This window comes from Colletotrichum destructivum, chromosome 4, assembly GCF_034447905.1.
Source record: "Colletotrichum destructivum chromosome 4, complete sequence".
NCBI classification, from domain to species: domain Eukaryota; kingdom Fungi; phylum Ascomycota; class Sordariomycetes; order Glomerellales; family Glomerellaceae; genus Colletotrichum; species Colletotrichum destructivum.
In genome coordinates, this window is record NC_085899.1 from 1,477,227 (window position 1) to 1,501,852 (window position 24,626).

General features: G+C 56.9%; 9 protein-coding genes across 9 annotated transcripts; 5 read left to right on the plus strand and 4 right to left on the minus strand.

The window, feature by feature from the left end:
• The first annotated feature begins 12 nt into the window (after positions 1 to 12).
• CDEST_06366 (Putative S-adenosyl-L-methionine-dependent methyltransferase superfamily) lies at positions 13 to 1,511 on the plus strand. Its single transcript, XM_062922525.1, has one exon. The coding sequence runs from the start codon at positions 411 to 413 to the stop codon at positions 1,383 to 1,385; it is 975 nt and encodes a 324-aa protein (XP_062778576.1). The 5' UTR covers positions 13 to 410; the 3' UTR covers positions 1,386 to 1,511.
• Positions 1,512 to 1,543: 32 nt separating this feature from the next.
• On the minus strand, positions 1,544 to 3,433 carry CDEST_06367 (Putative major facilitator superfamily, MFS transporter superfamily; the record flags this gene model as incomplete). The annotated part of the gene is made up of 3 exons (XM_062922526.1): positions 1,544 to 2,485; positions 2,543 to 2,804; positions 2,982 to 3,433. 3 exons carry the CDS (start codon positions 3,431 to 3,433, stop codon positions 1,544 to 1,546), a joined length of 1,656 nt encoding a protein of 551 aa, XP_062778577.1.
• A 2,542-nt stretch (positions 3,434 to 5,975) lies between these two features.
• CDEST_06368 (Putative acyl-CoA N-acyltransferase, acyltransferase MbtK/IucB-like domain-containing protein) lies at positions 5,976 to 7,791 on the plus strand. Its single transcript, XM_062922527.1, has 2 exons — positions 5,976 to 7,245; positions 7,381 to 7,791. Exons 1-2 carry the CDS (start codon positions 6,217 to 6,219, stop codon positions 7,741 to 7,743), a joined length of 1,392 nt encoding a protein of 463 aa, XP_062778578.1. The 5' UTR covers positions 5,976 to 6,216; the 3' UTR covers positions 7,744 to 7,791.
• A 284-nt stretch (positions 7,792 to 8,075) lies between these two features.
• CDEST_06369 (Putative FAD/NAD(P)-binding domain, FAD/NAD(P)-binding domain superfamily) lies at positions 8,076 to 10,260 on the minus strand. The gene is made up of 3 exons (XM_062922528.1): positions 9,507 to 10,260; positions 8,416 to 9,435; positions 8,076 to 8,333 (listed from the first exon to the last, which is right to left on the minus strand). Exons 1-3 carry the CDS (start codon positions 10,201 to 10,203, stop codon positions 8,290 to 8,292), a joined length of 1,761 nt encoding a protein of 586 aa, XP_062778579.1. The 5' UTR covers positions 10,204 to 10,260; the 3' UTR covers positions 8,076 to 8,289.
• A 1,498-nt stretch (positions 10,261 to 11,758) lies between these two features.
• CDEST_06370 (Putative Type 1 protein exporter) lies at positions 11,759 to 16,318 on the plus strand. Its single transcript, XM_062922529.1, has 3 exons — positions 11,759 to 12,098; positions 12,170 to 13,091; positions 13,154 to 16,318. Exons 1-3 carry the CDS (start codon positions 11,973 to 11,975, stop codon positions 16,201 to 16,203), a joined length of 4,098 nt encoding a protein of 1,365 aa, XP_062778580.1. The 5' UTR covers positions 11,759 to 11,972; the 3' UTR covers positions 16,204 to 16,318.
• A 437-nt stretch (positions 16,319 to 16,755) lies between these two features.
• Positions 16,756 to 18,166, minus strand: CDEST_06371 (Putative autophagy protein Atg8 ubiquitin). The gene is made up of 3 exons (XM_062922530.1): positions 17,741 to 18,166; positions 17,330 to 17,547; positions 16,756 to 17,270 (listed from the first exon to the last, which is right to left on the minus strand). Exons 1-3 carry the CDS (start codon positions 17,828 to 17,830, stop codon positions 17,213 to 17,215), a joined length of 366 nt encoding a protein of 121 aa, XP_062778581.1. The 5' UTR covers positions 17,831 to 18,166; the 3' UTR covers positions 16,756 to 17,212.
• Positions 18,167 to 18,604: 438 nt separating this feature from the next.
• On the plus strand, positions 18,605 to 21,205 carry CDEST_06372 (Putative coproporphyrinogen III oxidase, aerobic). The gene is made up of 3 exons (XM_062922531.1): positions 18,605 to 19,193; positions 19,252 to 19,895; positions 20,004 to 21,205. Exons 2-3 carry the CDS (start codon positions 19,677 to 19,679, stop codon positions 21,021 to 21,023), a joined length of 1,239 nt encoding a protein of 412 aa, XP_062778582.1. The 5' UTR covers positions 18,605 to 19,193; positions 19,252 to 19,676; the 3' UTR covers positions 21,024 to 21,205.
• Positions 21,206 to 21,496: 291 nt separating this feature from the next.
• On the plus strand, positions 21,497 to 22,415 carry CDEST_06373 (uncharacterized protein; the record flags this gene model as incomplete). Its single annotated transcript, XM_062922532.1, has 1 exon — positions 21,497 to 22,415. One exon carries the CDS (start codon positions 21,497 to 21,499, stop codon positions 22,367 to 22,369), a length of 873 nt encoding a protein of 290 aa, XP_062778583.1. The 3' UTR covers positions 22,370 to 22,415.
• Position 22,416: 1 nt separating this feature from the next.
• CDEST_06374 (Putative 26S Proteasome non-ATPase regulatory subunit 7/8, MPN domain-containing protein) lies at positions 22,417 to 23,913 on the minus strand. Its single transcript, XM_062922533.1, has 3 exons — positions 23,592 to 23,913; positions 23,253 to 23,524; positions 22,417 to 23,198 (listed from the first exon to the last, which is right to left on the minus strand). The coding sequence occupies exons 1-3, from the start codon at positions 23,776 to 23,778 to the stop codon at positions 22,620 to 22,622; spliced, it is 1,038 nt and encodes a 345-aa protein (XP_062778584.1). The 5' UTR covers positions 23,779 to 23,913; the 3' UTR covers positions 22,417 to 22,619.
• Between the last annotated feature and the right edge of the window lie 713 nt (positions 23,914 to 24,626).

The window sequence follows — 24,626 nt, forward strand, 5'->3', positions numbered from 1 at the left end:
ATGCTGTGACTCCTTTCTTCCGTTTTGGGAAGGTCGCGAGTTTCTCAACCTCAATTTCCCTCCAAAAAACACGTACGAGAAGCGTTTTTTTTTCCCCTTCCAAAGCGGAGTGAATGAGTCACCTGGATTCCAGTCTCATCGTCGGTCTTGTATCATTTTGACTTGTAACGCATAAGAACGTGAAGAGAAGTACGATCCGCTCATGAGGTTCCCTTCTCATATCGCCACCAGCAACCTTGACTTAAACAGGCAACTTTCCCATCTTTGTCAATCCGTGCTGTCCGCCCTCCACCGGAAAAGAGGCTGCTTTCAAAACCAATTTTTTAACTTTGACCATTTTGAAAACTCTCGGTGAAAATATCAGCTAATTTACCACTAGCACGCACGTCTTACCCGATCAAGCTGCAACAATGCCTCAATCAACCACCCCCTCCACGACACTCCTCTCACTAGCACAGGCCTACCCTCATGAACCGGCACACCTCCACAGCGTCATCATCCCCCAACTGGCCCACCGCCTCCGTCTAGCAGCCCTCTGGTCCATCGCGCCCTCGACCAAAGTCCTCGACATTGGCTGCGGCCAGGGCGACTCGGCCCTCGTCCTCTCGCACGCCGTGACCCCGTCGACCCCCGATGGTGCCATCGACGCATCCGGCACCGGGACCATAGCCGGAGCAACCCCCGGTCCCACACCCGGACACGTCACGGCGCTGGACCCCGCACCGGGTGACTACGGTGCACCGTACACCCTCGCCGAGGCCCAGTCCCATATCCTCTCCTCCTCCCCCTACGGCGCGCACATCGCCTTCCACCGGTCCGACGCGCCGAGCTACCTCGCGTCCAACCCGTCCGCGAGCTTCGACTCGGCGACCCTGTGCCATTCGCTGTGGTACTTCCCGTCCCGCGCCGCCGTCGTCGCCCTCTTCGGCGCCCTGCACTCGTCGCGACGCATCGGGAGGCTGTGCTTCGCCGAGTACTGCCCGCAGGCCCGGACCCCGTCCCAGAAGCCGCACGAGATGGCGGTTGCGGCGCAGGCGCGGCTCCACGCGCTCCGCGAGGCCCGGGGGAAGTCCGAGCTGAGTGAGGCCAATGTCCGCTGTGCGCTGGACCCGGAGGAGCTGGTGGCCCTGGCGCGGGAGGCCGGCTGGGTGCTGAAGGAGAGGGGGTCGGTCGACACGCCGGGGATGCTGGACGGGCAGTGGGAGGTCGGCTCTGTGCTTGCTCCCGACTGGGCGGAGGAGGTCATTAGGGAGGGCTTGGGGGGAGAGGCCGAGGAGGAGCTTCTGGGCTGTGTTGCTAAGATCAAGGCTGCTGTTGCCGACTTGAAGAAGGACGGGGAGAAGATTGAGACGTTGGATGCTGCGTGGGTGGTCATGGAGCGCTGAGGGCTCTGGGTCACACACAGCAACACATCACCGACAGCCCTGGACAGGATACGGAGTACGCGGCGCCCCCGGTGCCAGACTCCCATTAGAGACATGCAAGAGAAGAATGATACTGTGTAACCGCTGCTTCCAACGCACCCCTCGAATCCCCCCCTCCCTTACACGACGTTGCCTTTGGTCTGCTTGAAATCCTTCACGCGAAGGTCTTTCCAAACGCCCACGCAGGCTATGGCAAGAGCCAAAACAGCCGTCGAGGCTATGAGCATGGTTTTCTGTGTGTCGCCGTAAGCACGGACAATGGCATCCCGGGTCGCCGATCCGACTGGGTAAGATCTTTGTACCTCAAGGGCCCCGTATATCGCGGTGAAGTTCCCCTTGGTTTCAGCGGGGAGATACTTCATGAGCCTCTTGGGGAAGATATCTTGCCAGATGGCTGCGGCCACTGTGGCGCCAATGGCCCCGCCGATACTGGCAAACATTCCCCCAATGGCCAGGACCACCGCAAGGTACTGATGCTCCACGACGGCCATGACAGCCATCTCCTCGCAAATGGCAAGCGTCCCGCCGGCGAAAGCAATCATGATTTGGCACATGACGATGTATCCAATGCTGATGCCTGGCTGTTCGAAGTGGATCATGAGACCGACGCCCAGTATAGTGAGTGGTACGCCAAAGTACCAGGCGAGCCACCTGAAGCGGCCAGACAGGCGGATGGCAATACCAACGGGGATGCACCAGATGCAGGACCCAACGCTATAGATGTTGGTGATATAAGTTGCCGTCGTGAGATCGAGGTCGTCGACTACCTGTAGGAAAGAAATGTAATAGGAGTCCCGGAGATTATGGCTAATGAATATGACGGTGGCGAGGGCGCAGGCGCCAAGTATCGTGCGGTTGGTCAAGAGGCCCCAGGGGAGGTACTTGACAGGCGCGAAGAATCTCTCCCATAGGGCGAAAGTCACGAGGAGACTGCCACCGATAGTCATCATTGCAATGATCTTGGGTGATCTCCACAATTCAGGTTGTCTCTGGTAGAGGTTGAACGGCAGCAGGAAGAGGGCGAAACCGGCAGTGACAAGGAAGAGGCCAATGACATCGAACTGAACGAAGTTGTGCCGAATGATCTCCTAAGTGTCTTGGCGTCTCTTTTCCACCACAACGAGGTCCTGCCTTTTGGCTTGGTAGTAGCTGTAAACAAAGATGCCGAAGAGCGGCATTGTGACGACAGGGATGACGATGGAAAATATGCCAAATCCCCAAGCCAATCCAGGGCCGACGAGGATGCTTTTCCCAATTGGACCGCCGAGCCAGGCCGTGATGATGTTAGGTGAAAGTGCAAAAGCAAGCATGAGTCCTCGGTTCTTGAGTGCCGAAGTGTCTGCAATGAAGATGCTCATGGTATATGAGAGACCACTATATCTGGTCTAGGCATTAGCAGAACATCTCAAGCCGTGCCACCCCCCGTATATGTCTTATGAGCCCCTCCCTCACCCCGCATATCCATCGACATGAACATACATAGTATTGCTGCAGGACCCCACGGCCAAGCAAGGGTCATTCAGGGTGAGCCGAGCAGTGGAGAGTGGAAAGACTTACCCAACCGAGTAGAAGACATGTGCGGCGGTGTACATGGCGAGGTTCTTGCAAGACGCCATCATGACCAAGCCAGTGGTCAAGAGGGCAACGCAGAAGGCGTAGCCATGAGGACGACCCCAGATATCGAGCACCTTGGCGAGCGGCAACTTCATCAGGCCACCGATCAGACTAGCCATAACATGTATGGTGGCTGTGGAAGCATGCTTCTGGAAGCGCCCCGTGACATAGGGGGTCAGTGCAAACGCCATGCCCTGTTGCGTATTATTGACAAAGTAAATGAGCCACATCATGGCGTAGGCGGTGATGAGCGTTTTCCGAGACCAGGCCTTCGTCGTGGCCTCTATTTTCTGAACGCCAGCGGGGGCGTCCTGGGGAATGTTATCGTCGTCTAAGTAGCTGGAGTGGTTCTTCCGGCTGGAAGCCGAAGCATCTGCTTCTTTCGAGCGGCTCATACTGATGTCGATAGGGGCTGGGCCCAAGGGTGTGTAAAGGATGCTTACGCAGCTGCAAGATTCAATCTTTAGGATGGTCCAAGTAAGTTAGCAGTCTACAAACGAGGTACCTGGGTCATCATCACCGAACGTGCTGGGAATGGATCCGGAGCGTGGGCAGGCAAGAGGAATGCAACGACGACCTGGTACTATCTAGGCCTTGTACGCACTTGATACGCTCCTTCCGATTTGGTAAACTGCGCAAATCGTCCTTAGAAGGATCTCAGACAAGGCAAGAGAAAGCCATCCAGGCCTGGGTCATTTACATGTAAACACGTTCCTTCCCAATGTACGTGCCAGCCTTTCTTCCCAACAACATCTTAGTCGTACGGCGTCTCGTTTCTCATTCAATATCCGTAATTCCGTGGTCACCCAATTTCCATGTGCACAAAAAGAGAAAAGAACCCCCCCCTATCGGATCTCAATACGAGCGATGAACGAGACGCAGCAATGAAACAGTTTCACGAAGGGCGCAGCGTGCAAGTCCATCTGCAACGTTTGGGGAGGAAGAGGAAAGAGCTCAATCACAGGAGGGGAACGAGCTCCACAACCATGTCCGGTCTGTACACATTCGGTGTACTTTGTGCAGTTAGAGGGGGCGATGGCCCAGAGTTTGCGATGGGTGACCTGGATGGCGCACAACCGTACATGTTTAGCGCTGTGAGCTGCAACGAGCTGCAGCCACCTCCGCTGGACACGCTGATCAACTTGTTACACGCCGATATTGCCGACCGACACCAGATCAACAGCACTAAAGCTCACCTAAGCTCCATCGAGGCATCACCAATGAGACGCCATGGCCCATGAGTCGAGGTTTTTCCAACTTATCAATCGCAGTGGGGCCGGGTCCTTTTTTTTACCACCATTTACACTATGAGTACACTACGTACGATGGGTTGTACTGGTGACGGTGAGCGTGGACCTTGCGTGGGCAACGGAGACAATTGGGGCGACGATATCCTTGATGTTCTGCCAAGTTTCTAGAGAGGGTCGCATCTCAGCCCGACTCGTGAGATGGCATGGTTCCAAGCCGAGGGTATTTTGAAGAAGGAAAAAGGGAGTGTCGGCACGGTCAGCATTAGGACTCCTCGAGGCCGAAGACGGCCGATTGACGGGCGGCAGATGAGACTTGGCACACGGGCAGTCCCGGCCACGGCACAGTCTCCAGTTCGATACAGAACAGAAGCCCGAGGTTCGACAACGGATTGACGAATCCTGAAAGCTTGTGGTAAGAAGAAAATACCAAATATCCCTGCTCCTCCGACTCTGGAAGAGCGAAAGGCGCTGTGACCTGTCCCACGCAGTGGGGAGGAAGAGAGTCAGGTCCCTTGGTCGCAAGAGGAGCGTGATTTTCCCACGGATGCACCAAAATAGGCACCTTCGCCCGAATCTGACCCTGTACCAGCTGCTGCTAGGTGCACCCCTAATCATCCAGGTACCTAAATGTCATGAGCATGGGTACCTCAGGCTCGAGAGGTTGAAGAAGACCCTCGATGTGGGTACTTCGTACCGGTACAGGCTACAAGCGGTACCCACTGACATGGAGCCATCCATGAGAAAATTTTGCCTTTGATCTTATCAGATCCGGCTGGCGCGCGCTCCAAGTGGACAAGCGCCACTCGGACGTCGGAGATATGACCGAACTAGGTTCTGATAGAGTTATCAGATCCGCTGAGTACAAGCCAGTGCCACACCGGCTTCCCTGCAGAAAATAAGAGAGAAAGAAAAAAACAAACCGGAAGCCAAGCCACGCACGCAACTGGCTTCGTTGCGACAACCACGAGGGATGACCACGACAAGCCCCATCCCGCGCAATCCTGACCGAACTCTATGTTATCAGATCCGTCCGAAAACTGGGACATGCCTAAAATCCCTCGGAGCATTTCGCAGCCCTTCCAGCCTCTATGTACACTACGAATACACGGTCTTGGCTTTTTCTGTGAGTGAACGGCGTGGGCCAACCCCAAGCAACCGAGAGGTCTCTTTCTACCTAGGTACCTAGTTACCCTGAAAGGCACTACCCCCACTCCCACCCTGCCCATCACTATGTATGTACATTTGCGTACCCATCACGAATCTCATCTACACTCACTCCCCCATCCCCGAAAGCTGCCGCGGGGTCAAGGTACAACAAGCCCACCCCGCCGTCAACCTCCCTCTCCTCTGACCACCACCCCCAGTCTTCAAAACTTGCGTGAGTGACGGTGTGCTGGAAACGATGTCATGGCCCGGTCGTGGAGCTGCTAGGCGCCTCGGTCGAGTCGGTTCCTCGCTTCGGTCCCTCGCTTCGAGCTGTTGCGTCTTGCAGCTCGTGGCCGAAAAATCTCTGAACCATGGCATAGCGGAACCGAGTGGGCAACTGGCATTGCTTCGAGGGGCCAGGGGGGGGGGGATGGGGTCGTTGCAGGGCCGACAAAGGGGAGTCAATGGCGCCGGTTCGGCGTGTCTGTCCAAAAGAGTAGGCGGTGGTGACAGATTCCCGTGAAGCTCCGCGAGATCGAAGGAAGCTCGTCCTTTCTTCCTCAAACCTTCACTGTCCAGGTGTCCGTCATATTCAGGATCTTGAAGCTGTGAAGACCATCGCAAACAACCCTGTCCAAGCCTAGGAGACTTTGCTTCCATCCCTTGATACCCTCCCTCCTCGAAGCTTGTTTTCTTGCCCGCAGAAACAACGACCAAACCCGATTGATCCTGCGAGTCCACAGTCTGTCAGTCAGTCATTAGACGACGAGAAAACCGCAGCCATGTCGGCACCAATCTCCCTCTCCTCCGTCTCCTCTAGCGAGAGCATCGTCAAGCTCCCTCATCCGTACCACACCGAGTACGCGGTCCAACGCGCCTTCAACCACGACACCTTCGCCGGCAAGACGGCCGAGGGCGGTCTTCACTTCTACCGCCTCGTCCCCCTCGCCCCGTCCAAGGACACAAAGCAGGCCGCCCTGCCTGAGCGTCTTCACAGCGAGAACCTCTACTTCACAGAACCCGCGGGCCTCAAGTCCAGCGAGCTCCCCGCCGACTCCAATAACAGCGCGTGGGCCCGTTCCCGCCGCTCCCCGAGCACCGTCTTCTCCTGGGACGGCAAGACCGCGCCGACGCTCGCCCAGGCATGGCTTCTCGTCTACGTCCTCTTCGTCCTGCGCCCGGCGGAAGAGCTCGTCCGCCTCGAGCTCCGCGGCGCCGGCGCCGGCAATCTTAGCCAGCAGCTCCGCGACGTCCTGCTCGCCATCGAGCACCCGACCCAGGACGAGACGCAGAAGCCCGCCTCCACGCCCGAGCTGTCTACCGTCGTCCTGCTCCGCTCCGCCTTCTGGCAGGGTGCCGGCTCCCCCTTCGGCCCCCGCCCCGTCTGGCTTCCCGCTGAGTCCCCCGCCAGCCTCGAGCGCCCTCTGTCCTCGTACCCCCTCACGCCGCTGCAGCACACCATGACCGCCGTCCCGGCCTCGGACCCGGCAAACCCCAACCTCTACCAGCAGGCCTGGCACCCGATCCGGCCGGCCAAGCCCGCGCCCGGCGCCACCGTCTACAGCCGCTGGATCCCGCACCTGCGCGAGACCTTCTCCATGGTCGCGCTCGACTACAAGAACCCGGAGCACCTGCGCCTCTTCCACGAGTGGCAGAACGACCCGCGCGTGTCGCAGGGGTGGAACGAGACGGGCACGCTCGACCAGCACCGCGAGTACCTGCGCAAGATCGACGAGGACCCGCACCAGTTCGCCATTCTCGCCGCCTGGGAGGACACCTTCTTTGCCTACTTTGAGGTCTACTGGGCCAAGGTGCGTCTCTTCTCCATCTCAATCATCATCATCATCATCCTCCTCCTAGTCTTTCCTCTCTCGGACCCCCCTCCCCCTTTGCTCTGCCTACCTACTTAGTGGTGAAAGTGATCGGACTAACACTCGCGACCGCAGGAGGACAAGCTGGGCGGCTACTACGACGCGCAGGACTGGGACCGCGGGCGCCACTCGCTCGTGGGCGACGTGCGCTTCCGCGGCCCGCACCGCGTGACGGCATGGTGGTCCTCGCTGATACACTTCCTCTTCCTCGACGACCCGCGCACGAGCTGGGTCGTCGGCGAGCCCAAGAAGACCAACGACACGGTCCTCATGTACGACTTCATGCACGGCTTCGGCCTCGACAAGTTCGTCGACCTGCCGCACAAGCGCAGCGCCTTTGTGCGGTGCTCGCGCGAGCGCTTCTTCCAGCTGTGCCCGCTCGGCGACAACGAAAAGGTCGTCGGCGGCATGCGCATCCAGCTGGTGCCCAAGCTGTGAGCCAAGCTACGTACGTAAAAGAGTAGGCTGACACCGGGAAGTGATGATGGTGATGAGGGAGGGGGGATTGTATGTGTGAGTGGGTGGGTGGGTGAGTGGGTGTAAGTGGATAAGGTAGATTTTTGACCACGGTCGGAATGTGGGGGGTTTGCGTGTACATGAACGCGTGCGAACTGAATGTGAAGCCGGGTCCAGGGAAGGTTTCTTTCTTTTTTTTTCTTTTTTTTTTGTAGAATTATGTCAAGGTTTCTGAATGAATATCCTGTCAATCTCCAGGGTGAAGACACAAGTGTGAAATCCCGGTTAACTAAGGCATACTTAGGTAGGCACAATTCATGCTGACGCTCTTTGATTACTGAATATCTTTTCTCATAGATACATTGCATACAAGTCTAGTCAGCTTCAGTCTAAAACTACCCGACGGACTTATTTGCGTCGTCGCCATTACTCCCAAGAACACCGTTTTCCCTCAAAGATCCTTCCTTCCCTTCCCCTGTGCAGAAAAAGGAAACATAATATTAATAAAGAATTCTGACAACATGTGAATCAAGATTCGGGAGCCTGTCCCATCTTCATGTGGTTCCAGCAGTCTGCGTAGCCACAACGGTTAGTAACTAATCTATTGACGACAACGACGAGTGGGCTGTGAAGAAGAAAAGAACGGCAACTCACTGTCAAAGCCGAGGTCGTCCTTGAAGTAGGCGTGCATGACATCCTCGCCCCATGTGGTACCCACCAGGGGCCCGCTGGCGACGGCCTTCTTGCCGATGGCCAGCCCGATCATGGGCTCGACGTGACCGAGCTCCGAGAAGGTGGGCTTGTGGGCATGGCCCGTCAGCTTGGCCAGCATGAGCTGGTGCGCGTTGATGGCTGCGTAGTGGCCCATGTGCATCGCGGAGCCACAGCGCTTGATGCCCGACCAGAGCGCGATGTCGCCAACGGCCAAGTGGTCCCGGGCGTTGGGCACGTCGCCCGACAGCACCAGGTTCGGGTGCACCTTGACGAACCCTTGCTCGTCCTTGGCCGCCGCGGGGAAGTAGTCGGTCGAGGGGACGCTGCGGGAAATGGCCATGATGACCTGGGACGCCACCAGCTTGGTGCCGTTTGTGAACTCAATCTCGTAGCGCGCGCGGCCGTTCTCGGCAGGAGTGTCGAGCTCACGCGTCTCCTTGACGCGATGGCTCATGAGCACCTCGACACCGGCCTCACGCGTGAGCTCGAGCGCCTTGTCCTTGCACTCGTCCGGCAGGTCCTCCGAGGAGAGAAGCTTGTCGCGGGAGTGGACGAGGGTGACCTTTGTCGAGGGCTCGGAGAGCTTGAGCTCGGCGGCCATCTCGATGCCGACGGCGCCGCCGCCCACAACGACGACGCCGTCAGGGGCGTTCTTGACAGAGCGAATCTGTTCCTCGGCCTCGAGGAGGAACTGCTTGCGCGTCAAGGACTGAGGCACGACGGGGAAGACGCGACGCAGGCCCGAGGCTGCAATGAGGAAGTCGTAGGAGTAGTTCCGGGGTTGCTTGGTGACGTGGTCAAGGACAGTAGCCGTCTTGGTGGCTGGGTCGACCTTGGAGACAGAGCCCTGGACGAAGCGCACGTTGGGCCGCTGAAGCGAGGGGATGTCGTCGAATTTGACCCAAGACTTTGCTGCGTATTTGGAGTCGGCGAAGGCGAGCGGCGTGCCAATGATATGGACTTGAGGGAGGTCTGGTTAGCAGCATCCTTTTCGTTTCGGCGGCCAGCCAAAAAGGAGGGTTTGGGCTTACAGTAGCCATCACGCTCGTCGGCGATGGTGATGTCGATGGGGATATTCTTGAAGTCCGGGTGGTGCTCGTAGGGCGTGTGGGCGAGACGAGGGGGCTTGCCGCTGCTCAGGTCGAGCAGGTTCAATGCCGCAGAAACGCCGCCGTACGAGGTTCCGACGATGAAAACCCTGACGGGCGGGATAGCACCAGGAAGAGAGCCCATCTTGTCTGTCTGTGCCAAAATATTCTGGGGGCAGGAAGAGTTCAAGTCCAAGGAGGGTGAGAAGAGGGGAGAGGACTGGTTGAAGCTGATAGACTCTGCTAGTGACGAGGCGGAGAGGGGAAGGCAAGTAGATGCGGACAAGAGGTGTGAAGAAGCAGTTGCAGACGGGAACAGTTGCGCGGTCAATAGTAGACATAAAGACAGAGCCCACCGGAAGCCGAACGGAGGGCCTGTATCGGAACGGAGTTGCTCTGGACGAGGGGTTGAGGGACTGGCTAAAGTTGCCCGATGAATCCCACCGAATCCTCCCAACAACAGGGATCCAGGCTCACCTCTCAAGAACGGGGCAACAGAAGCAGAGGCAGAGGCAGATGAGAGCGAGGGCGAGGGCGAGGGCGACGACAAGGGCAAGTTGAGCCGAGGGGTGGCTCGGAGAATGAGACGCACTGCAGCCGAGACGGCAGGACGGGGGACAATCTGGATCCACCAGGCCATGGCGATCGAGGAGAAGGGACTCAAGGCAGAGAGGCCGAAGGACCGGCGGGCTCGGGTTGGAGGTGGGGGAGGGCAAGCAACGGCGGAAATGACGGCATGATTGGATGGGCTTGGACACGCGGGATGTTCTAGGGGGATTTGTAGGGACAGGAGGGGATCATGGAGAAACGATGTACTATCTAATGCTGCTATGGATGCAATGTGACTCCTCGTGGAAGCACGTGTGGATGATGTGTGTATGTACGTGTGGCAGACGCTAAGAGGTCAGGTTCAAATTGCTGGCTGTAACCTGTCACCGGTTGATGAAAGGAGGAGGCGGAGGAGGAGGAGGGGTGGGTGGTTTGGACGTTGAGGGGGTTATTTGGCGGGAGTTATCAGATGGTGGGAGGAGTTAAAGTTATCAGATCCGTCCAGAGGCCTGCAAGCCACCCCTAGCCCGGGGGGTCTTCAGGCACAGTCTCGCTGGGATTAGACCGTTCATTACCTAAAGGGGACAAATGAGAAAAAAGAAGAATGGGGGAAAATGTACATGCGCTCTTGCCTGCGCCTCGTTTTCAGCGGGTAGCAGTCCTCAGGCCCCAAGGGAGTCCATCTGATCCATCTCGTGGTTCTTTTGCTTCCTGAGTGAACATGGAGGCCGTTGAAGCTAGGTACCTGGTAGCGTATGCGTAGTGCCGCCATCAGTGCTTCAAAGGCCTGTTTCTTTGACAAATTCGAGATGAGAGTGGGTGTGCGAGTGGGCATGGCGGTCGGTCGGTCGGTGGGCGTTGGCCGGGGAGGAAAGCGAGGGCAGCATCCAGAAATGCGCCATTTTCTCCAGGAGTTGCCGCAATGCCTGCAACTCGTACGCCTGGTTTTTTCCCCCCATCTGATTCGTGTGCGTAAAGAGAGGGTGGGAAGAAAAGGGAAGAGGTGTGAACACTGAACAAGTTCGTGTGTACAAGTGTAGATCCGCAAAAATAAATAAAAGGAAAACAAGGATCCCCTTCCTTGCGTCTCAGACTTCCGACCCACTCAGTCATTCGGGATGAGAGAACTCGACCTTACCGGATGCGGAAAAAATTGACATCAACTCCCGCCAAGACAAGTTATCTGATCCAGCCTCACAAGCCCGGCATCGGCCCCACTTGAAATGTCTTCCCACCTACCTATCCGCACTCTGCACTGTACAACGTACATAGTATGTCGTCTTCTCACTTTCTTCACACCCCCCCTCCCCGGCGTGGAAGCCCTCGGAGTTCCTCCATCGTCACTTGCTATCGAGGCTATCGTGCGAGCTCCATTGTCTAGACCACTACTCCGTACGTACCAACCTACCAGGATGCCACGGGGACGACTCACATGCTGGAACCCTGACAAAAGTATCGATGATGGCCTCTCGCTGCTTGACGGGCCCCGAGGACTCTCTTTGGGGATCAGCGCCATCGTTGACTACCGGTCGCCGCCCCTTGGAACCCCGACGCCCGTATTTCACGTCGTGGAAACTTTACTTTGCCGGCAGAGCGGCATCTTTCAATGCCGTAGCGGAGTCTCTCTTCGATGAGATCTGTTGTCATCGACCATGACCAACCGTGATGATTCCCCTAACTACCCGCCAAACTTTTGTGTGGATGCCGGTGACAAAATCATCCCTCCACTCCGGCAGAGCCCCTAGCTTCGCACACCGGATCTTCCTTGCCACAGCTGTACGCCCGAGTCTCGTGATGCATCTTCCTTCTTAATCGACTGACTCCTGCTGAAATGCCGGCAACACGCTATTGGTTTTTGGGATGTCAGGTCGCTTCATTATGCCCGACCAAGACTTGAGAGTGGCTCCGGCCGAGCAGGTTGCCCATAATGTTTCGACGTTGCCAGAGCAACAACAGCAACAGACGCCAGAAAATGTAACTCCCAAGGTAAGTTCAGCTCTCGGGTAACCATCGCCGGTGTTCGCCAATCGCGAGGCTTACCTTTGCCATCTTTCCAGCGCTTCCAGGCCGTCTTCAGCTTTTTCCAGCTCCTGTTCTACGCCGACCCAACATGGATCGACGTCACGCTCTTTGTCGTGGGCAGCATCACCGCCGCGGCTGCCGGCGTGCCCTTCCCCTTGATGGGAATCCTCTTTGGTCAGCTCATTGACGATATGAACGGCGCAACGTGCTCCGAGGGCGTCGGGGATGCGGACGCCTACCAAGCCGCGGTTAACGAAAAGGTCCTTAAGCTCGTGTACATCAGCATCGGCAGCTTCGCCTTGATATACTGCTACACCACCTGCTGGAGCGTGCTGAGCCAGAGGCTCGCCCAGCGGTTCCGGGAGAAATACTTCCAGAGCCTGCTGAGACAGGACGTTGGCTTCTTCGAGAGCAGACAAGCAGGCGAGGTGTCCTCGCGCCTGAATTCTGATATCCAGACTATCCAGACCGGAACGTCGGAGAAAGTCGGCATTTTCATCGCCACTATTTCGTTCTTCATCACGGCCTACGTCATTGGCTTCATCAAGTATGCCCCATTGGCAGGCATGCTGGTATCCCTTATCCCCGCGTACCTGATCGCGTCCATCGTCTGCGGTGGATATGTCCAGAAATGGACAGGGACCATGTCTGACGGCATGGCGAAGGCATCATCTATCGCATCCGAGGCTCTGTCCCACGTCGCAGTAGTTCAAGCCTTTGGTGCGGGGCCCCGCTTGGAAGCCAAATTCTCGTCTCATGTCATGGTAGCCCAGAAAGAGGGCATCAAGAAAGCCGTGGCTGCTGCGTCTCAGGCCGGACTGCTATACTTCATCGCCTACTCTGCGAATGCCCTCGCGTATTGGCAAGGCAGCAAAGCCATCGCGGCGTCGGTGGCCGGGACGGGCAATGGTACTTCGGTAGGCGACATCTACACGGTCGTGTTCCTCATCGTCGACGGTATGTTTCCCGTTGATCCCCCCCCCCCCCCCAAGCTGCACACTTGTGCTGACCAAGGCTAGCTTGCATCATGTTGGGTACCATCGCACCCCTATTGCCCCTTTTCGGCTCGGCAGCCGCCGCATTTCTTAAGCTCCGCGCGGATATCGATTTGCAGTCCAGCATCGACTCCGTGACCGACGAGGGTGAGAAGCTACCATCCACCATTACCGGCGAGGTCGAGCTGCGTGGCGTGACCTTCGCCTACCCATCACGAGCCGACACGGATGTGCTTAAGAACGTATCTATCATGTGCCCTGGTGGAAAGTACACTGCCATCGTCGGTCTCTCGGGAAGCGGCAAATCAACTATTGCCGGTCTGGCCACGAGAATCTACGACCCCAAAGCGGGCGCAGTGCTTATCGACGGTCATGATGTTCGCACACTGAACGTGAGGAATGTGCGCAGTTACATCAGTCTCGTCCAGCAAGAACCATCCCTCCTCGACCGTTCCGTGCTAGAAAATATCGCCCTCGGTCTCGTGAACTCACCAAGAGAGGAACACCAGGGGCTTAAGGGGGCGCTCTACGGACCCAAACTCGGCCAGCTTGCTGAGGACCTAATGAGCGGCGCAGACCTCAACACCGCGGCCCAGGCATACGGACCAGAAGTGGTAGAGATTGTCAGGCTTGTGCAGCATGCGACCGAGTTGGCAGATGCAACCATCTTCATAGATCGTCTCAAGCACGGGTTTGGAACGTCCGTCGGCAGCGGCGGCAAGCTCGTCAGCGGCGGTCAGAGACAGCGTGTGGCTCTGGCGCGAGCTCTCATCCGCGACCCAAAGATTCTTATTCTTGACGAGGCCACAGCGGCGCTGGACTCTGCCAGCGAATACCGAATTCAGAAGGCCGTTGAGAACGTCTCCAAGGGCAGGACGTTGATTTCCATCGCTCACCGGCTCTCCACGATCAAGAACGCAGATAACATCATTGTAATGAACGCCGGAGACATCGTTGAGCAAGGAACCCACGCAGACTTGGTCGCACGCAACGGGGCATACGCAAACCTCGTCAACTTACAAAACATCCACGGGGTTGAAGAAGACGAGGCTCCATCCCGCACCAGCACCGCCGTTGAATCATCGGCTGCCTCGATCAACATTGAGAAACACGGCGTCGATCCCACGGACCTCGCCAATGCCATCGAAACAGGAGCGGGAGAAAAGGAGCTCGAGAAACCCAAGAAGGACAAGAAGGACAAGAAGAAATCCGCTGCGGAAGAACTTCAGGCTGGCGGCCTCGACACTGACAAGTCGACCTGGTGGATCACAAAGCGAATCGGCGTCATGGTCCGCCCCCATCTTCTTTGGCTCCTCCTGGCTGTCGCCGCCGCTTTCATCGTCGGCTGCACCTACAGCGCGTCCGGCACCATTTTCGGCCACGCCATCGGCGTCGCGAGCCCCTGCAACGAGCCAAGCTTTATCTCGAGTAGGGGGGCCTTCTTCGCCGGCCTGTTCTTCATGCTCGCCTGCGTCGAGCTCGTCGCGAACCTGGCCAGCTGGTCCGCCTTTGGCTACCTCGCCGAAAAGCTGCTGTACGCCATCCGCGTACGCTCGTTCCGCTCCCTCTTTCGCCAGGAGCTCGAGTGGCACCAGTCCGAGAACCGCAACCCCTCGACGCTCCTGTCAGTCATTACCAAGGATGCTGCAGCCATTGGTGGTTTTAGCGGCTCCATCATGGGCACGATATTCGCCGTTGTCGTTAATCTCATCGTGGCCATCATCTACTCCCACTTCCTGGCCTGGCGAATCGCTATCGTGTGTCTTGTCATCATCCCTATCCTCCTCGGTTCCGGCATTATGCAGATCAGGGTACTCTCAAGGTTTGAGGAGAAGCACGCGGGGGCATATGCTGAAGCCGTGGGCATTACCGTGGAGTCCGTCAACTCCATCAAGACCGTCGCCACTCTTTCTCTGGAACACGAGGTCCTCGGCCAGTACAAACGGGCCCTCGAAGGGCCAAAGAAGGAAATCATCTCAGCCAGCGCCATCGCCAATATCTGGCTTGCCATCGCCAACAGCACGGGCAACGTCATCTACGCCTTCGCGTACTGGTGGGGCTCGAAGCAGATTATTGAGGGCCGCGCAACGCAGACCGAGTTCCTCATCATCCTCGTCGCAATGCTCGTCGGCGCTCAGCTCTGGGGCCAGATGTTCAGTCTGGCGCCTGAGGTGACACGCGCCCGCATGGCGGCGTCCCGGATCTTCAGTCTCCTCGACCTCGACAAGTCCGAGGTCAGCAATGAGAATGATCCGTCTTCCAGGAGCAGGGAAAAGGACGTCGAGGCCCTCGCCGATCCTGGGCCACGCCCATCCCCGGGCCGAGGCGGCGTGTCCGTCGCTTTCAAGGGCGTTTCCTTCTCGTACCCCGCTCGGCCCGAGGTCCAGATTCTCGACAATATGTCCTTCACGATCCAACCGGGCCAGTTCTGCGGACTGGTCGGGCCATCAGGTGCCGGAAAATCCACCGTCATGGCCATCGTCCAACGCATGTACACGCCCAGCGCCGGCACAATCGAGGTCGACGGCGTCGACATCTCCAATTTCTCCACCACCAGCTTCCGCGACGATATTGCCGTCGTCCCGCAAGACAGTGCCCTCTTTGATGGCAGCGTGCGTTTCAACGTTGGTCTCGGTGCGCGCCCTGGACAGGACGCGACGGACGCCGAGATTGAGGAGGCTTGCCGCCTCGCCAATATCCATGACGTCGTCGCCGCCCTCCCAGAGGGCTACGACACAGAATGCGGACCCAACGGGTCGCAGCTTTCCGGAGGACAGCGCCAACGCATCGCTATTGCAAGGGCACTTGTAAGGCGGCCGCGGCTGCTACTACTGGACGAGAGCACGAGCGCCCTTGACGCCGAGAGCGAGAGGGCGCTGCAGGACGGGCTGGAGCGTGCGGCCCGCGGCATCACGGTTATCGCCATCGCCCACAGGCTACACACGGTGCGCAAGGCGGACGTTATCTTTGTCGTCGAGGCGGGCGGCGTCGCCGCCAAGGGCCGCCACGAGGAGCTCATGGAGAAGAGCGAGAGCTATCGCCTCAACGCGATGCAGCAGATGCTCGGTCACTGACACCGGCCATCCCAGCGTCGGATGAGTCCATGGCTTCTGGTTTCCTTTTTTATTTTGTAGTTGACAGATTTATGTAATTGTACAGCATCTGGATTATCGCGAAATGGATGTCGACGGTGGGAGGGGGGGAAGGGGGCGTAAATTGAACAGATTCACTCCGCAATGAACCTAAGAAAAAAGAACCAACGCACGATCCGATATCCAATGCGATCTGATGTCGGCTCGTGTCATCTCACTCTCAGACGTGCCATCTGTTCGCCCGAGCATCCAAGCTCAACTCGCTAGTGCGTTTCCAACAAGATTATGCATGATGCCGGGGCGAACCGAATCCCTCTTTCGGGGTCTCGGAGAACTCATCCTTTCCGCCGTGGACTTAATTTCATACTCGACTCTTTGACCGTTGTCTTTCAGGGAATGTTGCTTGAGGTACTTGCACGTTTTGTGTCGCTTCACTCCTGCGGCTCTGGGCTCTGGGCCATGCGCCATCACCCACGATGTTTGTACTTCGGCCTCACGGAAGAACGCCCGATTCAAAACGGAGCGAAGGGGGCAGGGTATTAAATAAAATACGTGCGAGAGGAGTCAAGCCAGGCTGATATGCGCACTAATGGATGGTATGCTATACAAAATGCCAAGGTCACCATAGCGAAAGAGGGGAGAGAGAGAATGAGAGAAATGCGTGAAAGCAGCTGACCATGCGATCTAAAGAAACCACTTGAAATTCATGAAGCCAGTTTCCGTGCATCGTCCTCGCGAGCCTTCATATCTTGGTGCGTTTCCCAAGCCGCGCGGGTGTTTCTCTGCGATCGGCCGAGGGCCACGCCTGACCCTGTCCTGTGACCCCGCGCGATAACGTGACTGCGTTTCTTCGTCATAAACCCCTGCTTCGGGGGAAACCGATATCCGTGTGAAAACCCCATTCCAAAAGTGCTGAACCGCGCATAGCAGACCGAAACGCCGTGAACATTCTGAAGCCGTTAGGTGACTGGACCATCAGAAGGTTGGAAGCTTAAGTCGTTTCGAAGCCGCCAAAGGTGTTCTCGCCGGAGTAGGTGATGTAGAGGAAACTAGCCATCATGTCAGCACACTGTTGCCTAAAACGAAGTCACGAGGGTTGACAACTCACCCGTCCTCGTCCTTGTGCTCCTCATAGATGCTGCTCATCAGAGCAGCAGTGGGCGGCAGCACCTCATCGACGAAGATGAAGATGGCCTTCTCCGGAGAGAGCTTGATGCGCTTGCGGATGACGTAGACGAACTGACCGACCGTCAAGTCGGCGGGGACGAGGTACTTCTTCTTGTCGATAGTAGCGATATCAGACTTCTCGACCTTCTCGCAGATAACCTGTATTACAAAAGCCTTGGTTAGTGGCAGAGTCCTTGACAGTAGATACGAGATCGGCGGTGACGGCCGGGGGACGTGGGGCACCGCCGATAAGGCGCGAAGCTGACGAATGCGGCGACGGCCGCCGAACGGCAGACATCCCCCAACGAACGACCGCGAAAAGAGACCAAACGCAGAAAAGGGGACGACATACGGGGATACGGTCAGAGTACTTCTGGCGGATGCGCTCAGCCTCAGCCTTTCGCTTCTCGAAGGGGTGCTCGTCCTTGAACTTGGATCGCATGATGACGGATTGCGGGTGGGCGACGGGAAAGTGGGTTGTGGTTCTGGATATGGTCTGCTCCTGTGGAGTTGGGTGATGATCAAGTTATAGATGGCGAGATGTCCGTCGACAGCGTTGACAAGTTGTGTCGAAGTATGTAGAAGGGAGAGTTTAGGTGACGAGGGGCACGTTTGCGAAGGAAGAAGAAAGGACGGATCGGTTGCCGCCTCGCCTGCTATGCTTTGGGTGCCTTGGGGTCAGACACACGGGAATGGGCGGTCACTGACTGGAGGTGTCTGGGTGTCTGGGTGGCTCAGGCGCCAGGCAGGTAGGTTGGTTGGTTGGGTGGGTGGTTGGCTTGCGTACCGACCTCTACCTAGCATATGAGGGGTACCTAGAATGGAAGGCGAGAAAGCTGACACCAGGTACCTTTCACGGTACGACCTGGCGGGCGAAGTACCTTTTAGGCCAATAGAATGACTAAGCTACCTGGGAGAGCATACGGATAGGCACCGCCGTACATTGAACCCCACGCCCCCCTCTCATCTCGACAGCGGCCAGCTAGGTAGGTTCTTATCCTTATCGGATTCTCGGAGCGGGGCAATACACCGACTATCATCTCAGCTTGGCCAACCAGGCTGGTGCAGGCCCCAGGGGCAGGGCAGGTGACCGACCACGCAGCCACTTGACACAGCCTGGCAGTCTGTCACGCCTTCTGGATCCGACCTGAGTCACAGGAGGTCCTGACACACTCTGTCGCTTTGTGTTTCTTTCTACTGAGCTGAAGTACGAAAAGAGTCCCACGAGATCGCAGGAATCGCAACCTTCTGATACGCGCACGCAACCACTTTCTGTCTGTGCTTCCAAAGCCGTAAGCTGCTTGAAGTGCATTGTCGTCTGCGGACCAGATGCCACAATGCCTTGCTCAGCATCCCCCCGTCTTGACGTCATTTGTCCCCAGTAAGAGGTAAGAGATGGGAGTCTGCTAGAGCCCACTCACATCTTATTACTGGTACGAATACTGCGACAGTTCGAACACTCAACAGCACACACGGTCTGGGCTTATCGAGCAAGATTACCTAATGAATACAGTCCCGCTCTGAACCTCGGATAGCCGAAATCGAGCTCTTGTGAGCTACTGCAAGATGCACCCAAGGCGCCGGACACCAGCTCTTTTCATCCTCTCGTTAAGCTTAAATGGAAGTAAACCATCTGAAAGAACGATCATCTTTTGCAGACGAGGCCGGACCTGGGATGTTGGACAATGGGAGAGTGAGCCTGCTGTGACTTTGGCCCTTGGCGTTTTCTTACCACCCGTGGGGAAGCGAATGAATGCAACACCTGGAAAGCCATGGAATGATAGCTCTGTTGATCTAAACGACTGGTAAGGCCGAGCGTGAGAGAAGAGAGGGATTTGAATGCGCTAGCTGATATGCAAGCAGACGAAAGAAGCAGCAACGGTCATAAAAAAAGGAGTGTAGGTAGGAAGTACATCATTAAAGGCGGATGATGCAGCAAGCAATGATTACAGGGAGATTCCAACGCACAATGCAGCGTCTCCGGCGCCCGACGGCATTGCACTCCTCGCCCCACCTCCCCAGGCCGGAGGGTCCAGACGGCCCAGCTCTGGCCGCGGTCGCTTCAGTGACCGGGGGGTTCTGCCCATTGAACGTGGAACGATTTCGGAATTTACTTTACAGCTGGCCTGACTGGCTCGAACGACGTTCCGGTCAGTCCATGATTGTTACCCAGTGGTCTTATGCTTCTCACTTGAGAAAGAATCATCCGATTTTTCTGTCACCACCCAAGTCACTCCTTTCCCCCTTCATTATACCGTTATAGTTTTTATTTATATTGATCGCCCATCATGGCTTCTACACGGCACGCGCAAAGATTGCTTGCACAGCTTAGCAGCTCCCGTACCACATTCGCCTTCGCCAACCAACAGCAGCTTCAATTAGGCCGCAGACTCGTCTCATCCTCCGCAAAGTCCCAGTTCAAGGGTCAATCATCCGGCGCATCATTCAACCGCTTTCTTATTGGAGCAATTGGCCTTGCCGCTGCAGCGCCCTTCGCCTACAAGATGGTACTGCAGCCCCCTCCCCCCCTCTTGCTCGGCGACGCCAACATCCTTACCGGCGCTTCCGCATACCATTGAGCTTCCCGAAATGCTAACACCTGCTGCCCGATCAAGGCCGTCCAGGAGCCCTTTCAACTCGATCCGCCGACTTTGGCCGAGCGCGATGCCTTGACCAAGCGGGAGGCCGACATCACCGTCGACTCGCCCATGCGCCTGCGCATGGAGAAGTTCATCAAGGAGCAGCAGCAGATTATCGTCAAAGAGCTCGAGAAGGTCGACGGGGGAAAGTTCCGCAAGGACGAATGGAGTCGCAAGGAGGGCGGCGGCGGCATCACCTGCGTGCTCCAGGACGGCAATGTCTTCGAGAAGGGTGGTGTCGGCGTGTCCGTCGTATACGGCACCCTCCCCAAGCCCGCCATCGCCAAGATGCGCGTGAACCACAAGAACCTTGACGATAACGTCGACTCACTGCCCTTCTTCGCCGCCGGCCTCAGCATGGTCCTGCACCCCAAAAACCCCATGGCCCCAACCGTCCACCTAAACTATCGCTACTTCGAGACATCGAACCCCGACGGCACCGCCCAGGCCTGGTGGTTCGGCGGCGGCAGCGACCTGACTCCCTCCTACCTTTTTGACGAGGACGCCGTGCACTTCCACAAGACGCTCAAGGAGACGTGCGATGCACATGACAAGAGCTACTACCCGCGCTTCAAGAAGTGGTGCGACGAGTATTTCTATAACAAGCACCGTGGCGAGTGCCGCGGCATCGGCGGCATCTTCTTTGATGACCTCGACGAAACCGAGAAGGACCGCGAAAACACCTTCGCCTTTATCCAGGACTGCCTTAAGTCCTTCCTGCCGGGCTACATTCCCATTCTTGAGAAGCGCAAGGACATGCCTTTCAATGAGGCCGAGAAGGAGTGGCAGCAAATCCGCCGCGGGAAGTATGTTGAGTTCAACTTGGTCCACGATCGTGGCACCGCCTTCGGCCTCAACACTCCCGGCTCGCGAGTCGAGAGCATCCTGATGAGCTTGCCTTTGACGGCAAGCTGGAAATACATGCACGAACCTGAGCCCAAGAGCCGTGAGCAGCGTCTCGTAGATGTGCTCAAGGCGCCTAAGGAATGGGTGTAAGGTAAATAAATAAAATAAAAATAAAAAGGCGGAAGAGGAGGGAAATGGAGGTTGAAACATTGGATATGGAGCAACGGATTCAAGCGGACACTTTCTGTACTATTATGCCTTTTGTGGCGGACATATTGTGATTAGACAAAAGCCTTCAGGCGGCAAAACTCATAAAGAGACTTTTTTTTTCTGTTCATGATTTTTCGGTCGGTCGGTTTGCGAACTTGAAAGCCTCGTTGAAGCCTAGGGTATCACCATCACCAGATCCGAGATAAGGGGTCAATAACGACCATTTCCCGTGGCATCATCCGATATTACTGACGACAGCAACAAGAGGCATGTCACAACCCGGAGAGTTTGTTTTGATTGGAAATCCGAGGCAAAGTACACAGCATCTTGCGATCATTTCCACCACCCGTACATACTGACTGATACGTACACATGGGTTTCAAACTCCTCACTCCATCAAACAAGCCACAATAATGTCATCCTCTCAAAGACCTTCGCCCTCAACCCGCCTCCCAACGCCCCGAGTCGTCATCACGAACCTCATCAACTCCCTCGCATCGGCCTCCCTCGCGTTGCCGTCATCCGCCGACGCAGGCGACACGCGAAACCCCCTCACATCTCTCCCCCAATCCCACCGCGCGCTCCTCGTCACCCTTCACGTCCTCTTCCCATCCCTAGTCCTCCCGGCACTGGACCTCCTCGACCGCAATCTCGTCACCCGTGTGGTCCTGGAACCCGCCGCATCCAGCGACGACGGGCGGGAAGACGACAACCCCGCCGATGACCCCGCACTCGTTCGCCACCATCGCTCTCCCGCTCGCGCTTGCGACGGGGCCGGTACCGTCGCCGATGGGCAAGGGTCCTCACCACCCTTTCCTTCTCAAGCGCCCCCATACCACCACACAAACCGTCCCCAACCTCTCCCGGCCGCATTCCATCTGGTCCGCTCCGTTGCCTCGACGATGTCCCGCCGGAGCCACGCCCTCGCGACATCGGTCTCGGCGTCGACCACCTACCTCGTTCGGCTCGAAGCTTGGAACTGTACTTGCGCCAACTTTGCCTTCGAGGCGTTTCCTGCCGCCGCTGCTACTGCCGCCACAGGGGAAGATCTCGAGGATGAGGTCATGGATGCAGATGTGACCGAGGACTCCGATAGACAGGGCGAGGAGGGAGGATGGCAATTTGGAGGTTTGAGTCTAGACGGAGTGGGTAGCGGCGGTGTGCCTTGCTGCAAGCACTTGCTTTCTTGCCTGCTGTCCGAGCAGTGGGGGGACGCGTTGGGGAAGTATGTTGCGGAGAAGAGAACGAGCAGGGAGGAGATGGCGGGGTTGGTCGCCGATATGTAATGTGATCACGAGAGCAATTGCAAACTCCTCCCTCAAACAAACACCTCAGAATCATCAGCCAAAACATGCTATCATTGTACAAGGCACACACTTTTGTTGCGAATATGCCTGTTCCCCCCGGCCTGCCCTCCTGGACGCCGAGATATTATGACATGCCCACGCCCCAATGTCTATCGCGGGTATCCGTTCCCGTGTTTGAGTCTCGTTGTGTGTCTGTTCCCTCCCATCCGCTACGTCACCGCGTAGTTGTCTATTTCTTCTTCTCCTTGGCCTCCTTGTCCTTGTCGGAGGTCTCCTTGCTCTCGCCGTTAACACCATTAGCCTTCTCATCCTTCTTCTCGTCCTTTCCGTTCACCTCGTCCTTCTTGGCCTCCTTCTCTTCAGCCTGCTGCCGGTTCTGGATCTTGTTTTCAATAAGGTCGTGGAAGGCTGTGATGGCGCGGATCAGACTGCTAAGGTAGATAGCCATGAGCTGGTCGTTGGTCTTAATACTCATGGCATGAGACAGCTCGCCGCCGCTCGACTTTCCGTCACCCTTTGGCGTCGACAGATTAGGCAAGAGGTTGAACACGTCTTGAAGGTTGCCGAGGATAGCGTGGTTGACGGGGAGCTGGCCCTCAAGAACCTTCTGGAGGTATGCGCCAATATCGCGGAGGCGGAGATGCAATCCTTGAAGGGATTGGAGCTGGTTTGTTATTCTCGTCGAGAGAGTTCCGACTGCAACATCGCGGATGTCGCGGAGAAGGTGCTCGACACCAATCTCCTCTGCTTCCTCGGCCTCGATGATCGACGGGGTGTGGACGAAGGTTCGTGACGTGGTAGTGCCGTCCTGCAGTGATGTTGGTCAGCCCGGGCTCCGGTCGCGCACTACGATGACACTCACATCCTTGATCTCCTCCACAGCGAAGTATGCGTCCGTCGGCACGCCAGCCTCCTTCGGCTGGACATCAATAATGACTAGGAGAGGGTTGGGGTTGTAGCGCTTGAACAGCTCGTTGATCTCGAGGTCGGACGCCCTCAGCTTGGGGCCAGAGTGGTACCAGCCGATCAGCTTTTCCCTTGCGTTGACCTTCTTAAACATGTCGTTCATTCCCTCGACATAGTTGTGGTCCAAGAACCACACTGACGGGTCCTTGTCATCTTCCTCGAAGGGCACTGCATGGGTTGGTCAGCCTCACGGGCGAATGGTCAAATTATTTACAAACCAACAAAGCGCGCATACCTGCAAAACTGTTCGATACGCGGACGTTGTTGCCATCATTTGAACCCAGAAGAACACCCACCACTCTACGTTTCGATCCCTTGACTACTGCGCGGTTGTAGTGGTCGACAACGGAAAGAAGCACGAGAGGGGCAACGGAGACATTCCGCTGAACGAGAGACAGGGTCTCTGCAGTGGTGGCAGGCATGATAGAGGTATTGTCGTAGCGTCGTGAGGTCGATTGGGTCGGGTTCGTTCGGAGATGGAGGAAGGTTGGTGAGGCGGCGGTGGATTTGGGTTGTCGTGATGTTGTAAGATAGCGGTGGTGTCGTAACTGCTGAGGCTGCCTTCCCACCCAGCTTAGCTACGAATCGGGCTTAGGTGCAAGCAAAGCTCGAGCCTCGCCGGATCACGTGTCATCACCACCTAATAGTCAGCAAAGGTCCAGCCACACATGTCAGCCACAGTGGGCTCTGTGCCACTGTGTCAGGGATGCTTCTGACCCTTAGTCATTGGGCAACAGGACCTGGGGACAGCCGTCCGGCGTCGGCGCTGGATTTGTTCATTCCTTGCTCACTGGCATTATTTAGTACCTATAGAGATCCAGAACTTGATGCCGGGATCCATTTCCATCTAGAATCAAGCGACAAGTAACAGCTGAACATGAAGTCGTTAAGGCGATCGGAGAATTGCGGGTGACTGGGACCGCCTCTAGTGGCTCACTTGTCGCACCGAAGGAGAGAAACCACACCAAGGGCATTGTGAACAGTGAAGCCAACCACGAAAAACCTGACCCCAGTGACCTCATACCAAGGAGGCGTACCATCCGGTGCGCCGGGGGCGCGCCTTTGAAGAGCTTCTGACGCCGTCCCTTATCCGCAAGCTACCTAGTTCGCAGGACCAATACTCGCGGTGCTATCCCCCGATGAAGACGGTACGTATTTGCGCTGGACCTCGGCGGAGAGGGAACGGCGGGCGTAACCAATGATGTGGCGAGCGCTGTAACGGAAGCGCAACCAGTGGCACCAAGGCGGAAATATGGAGGGCGCTTTTATG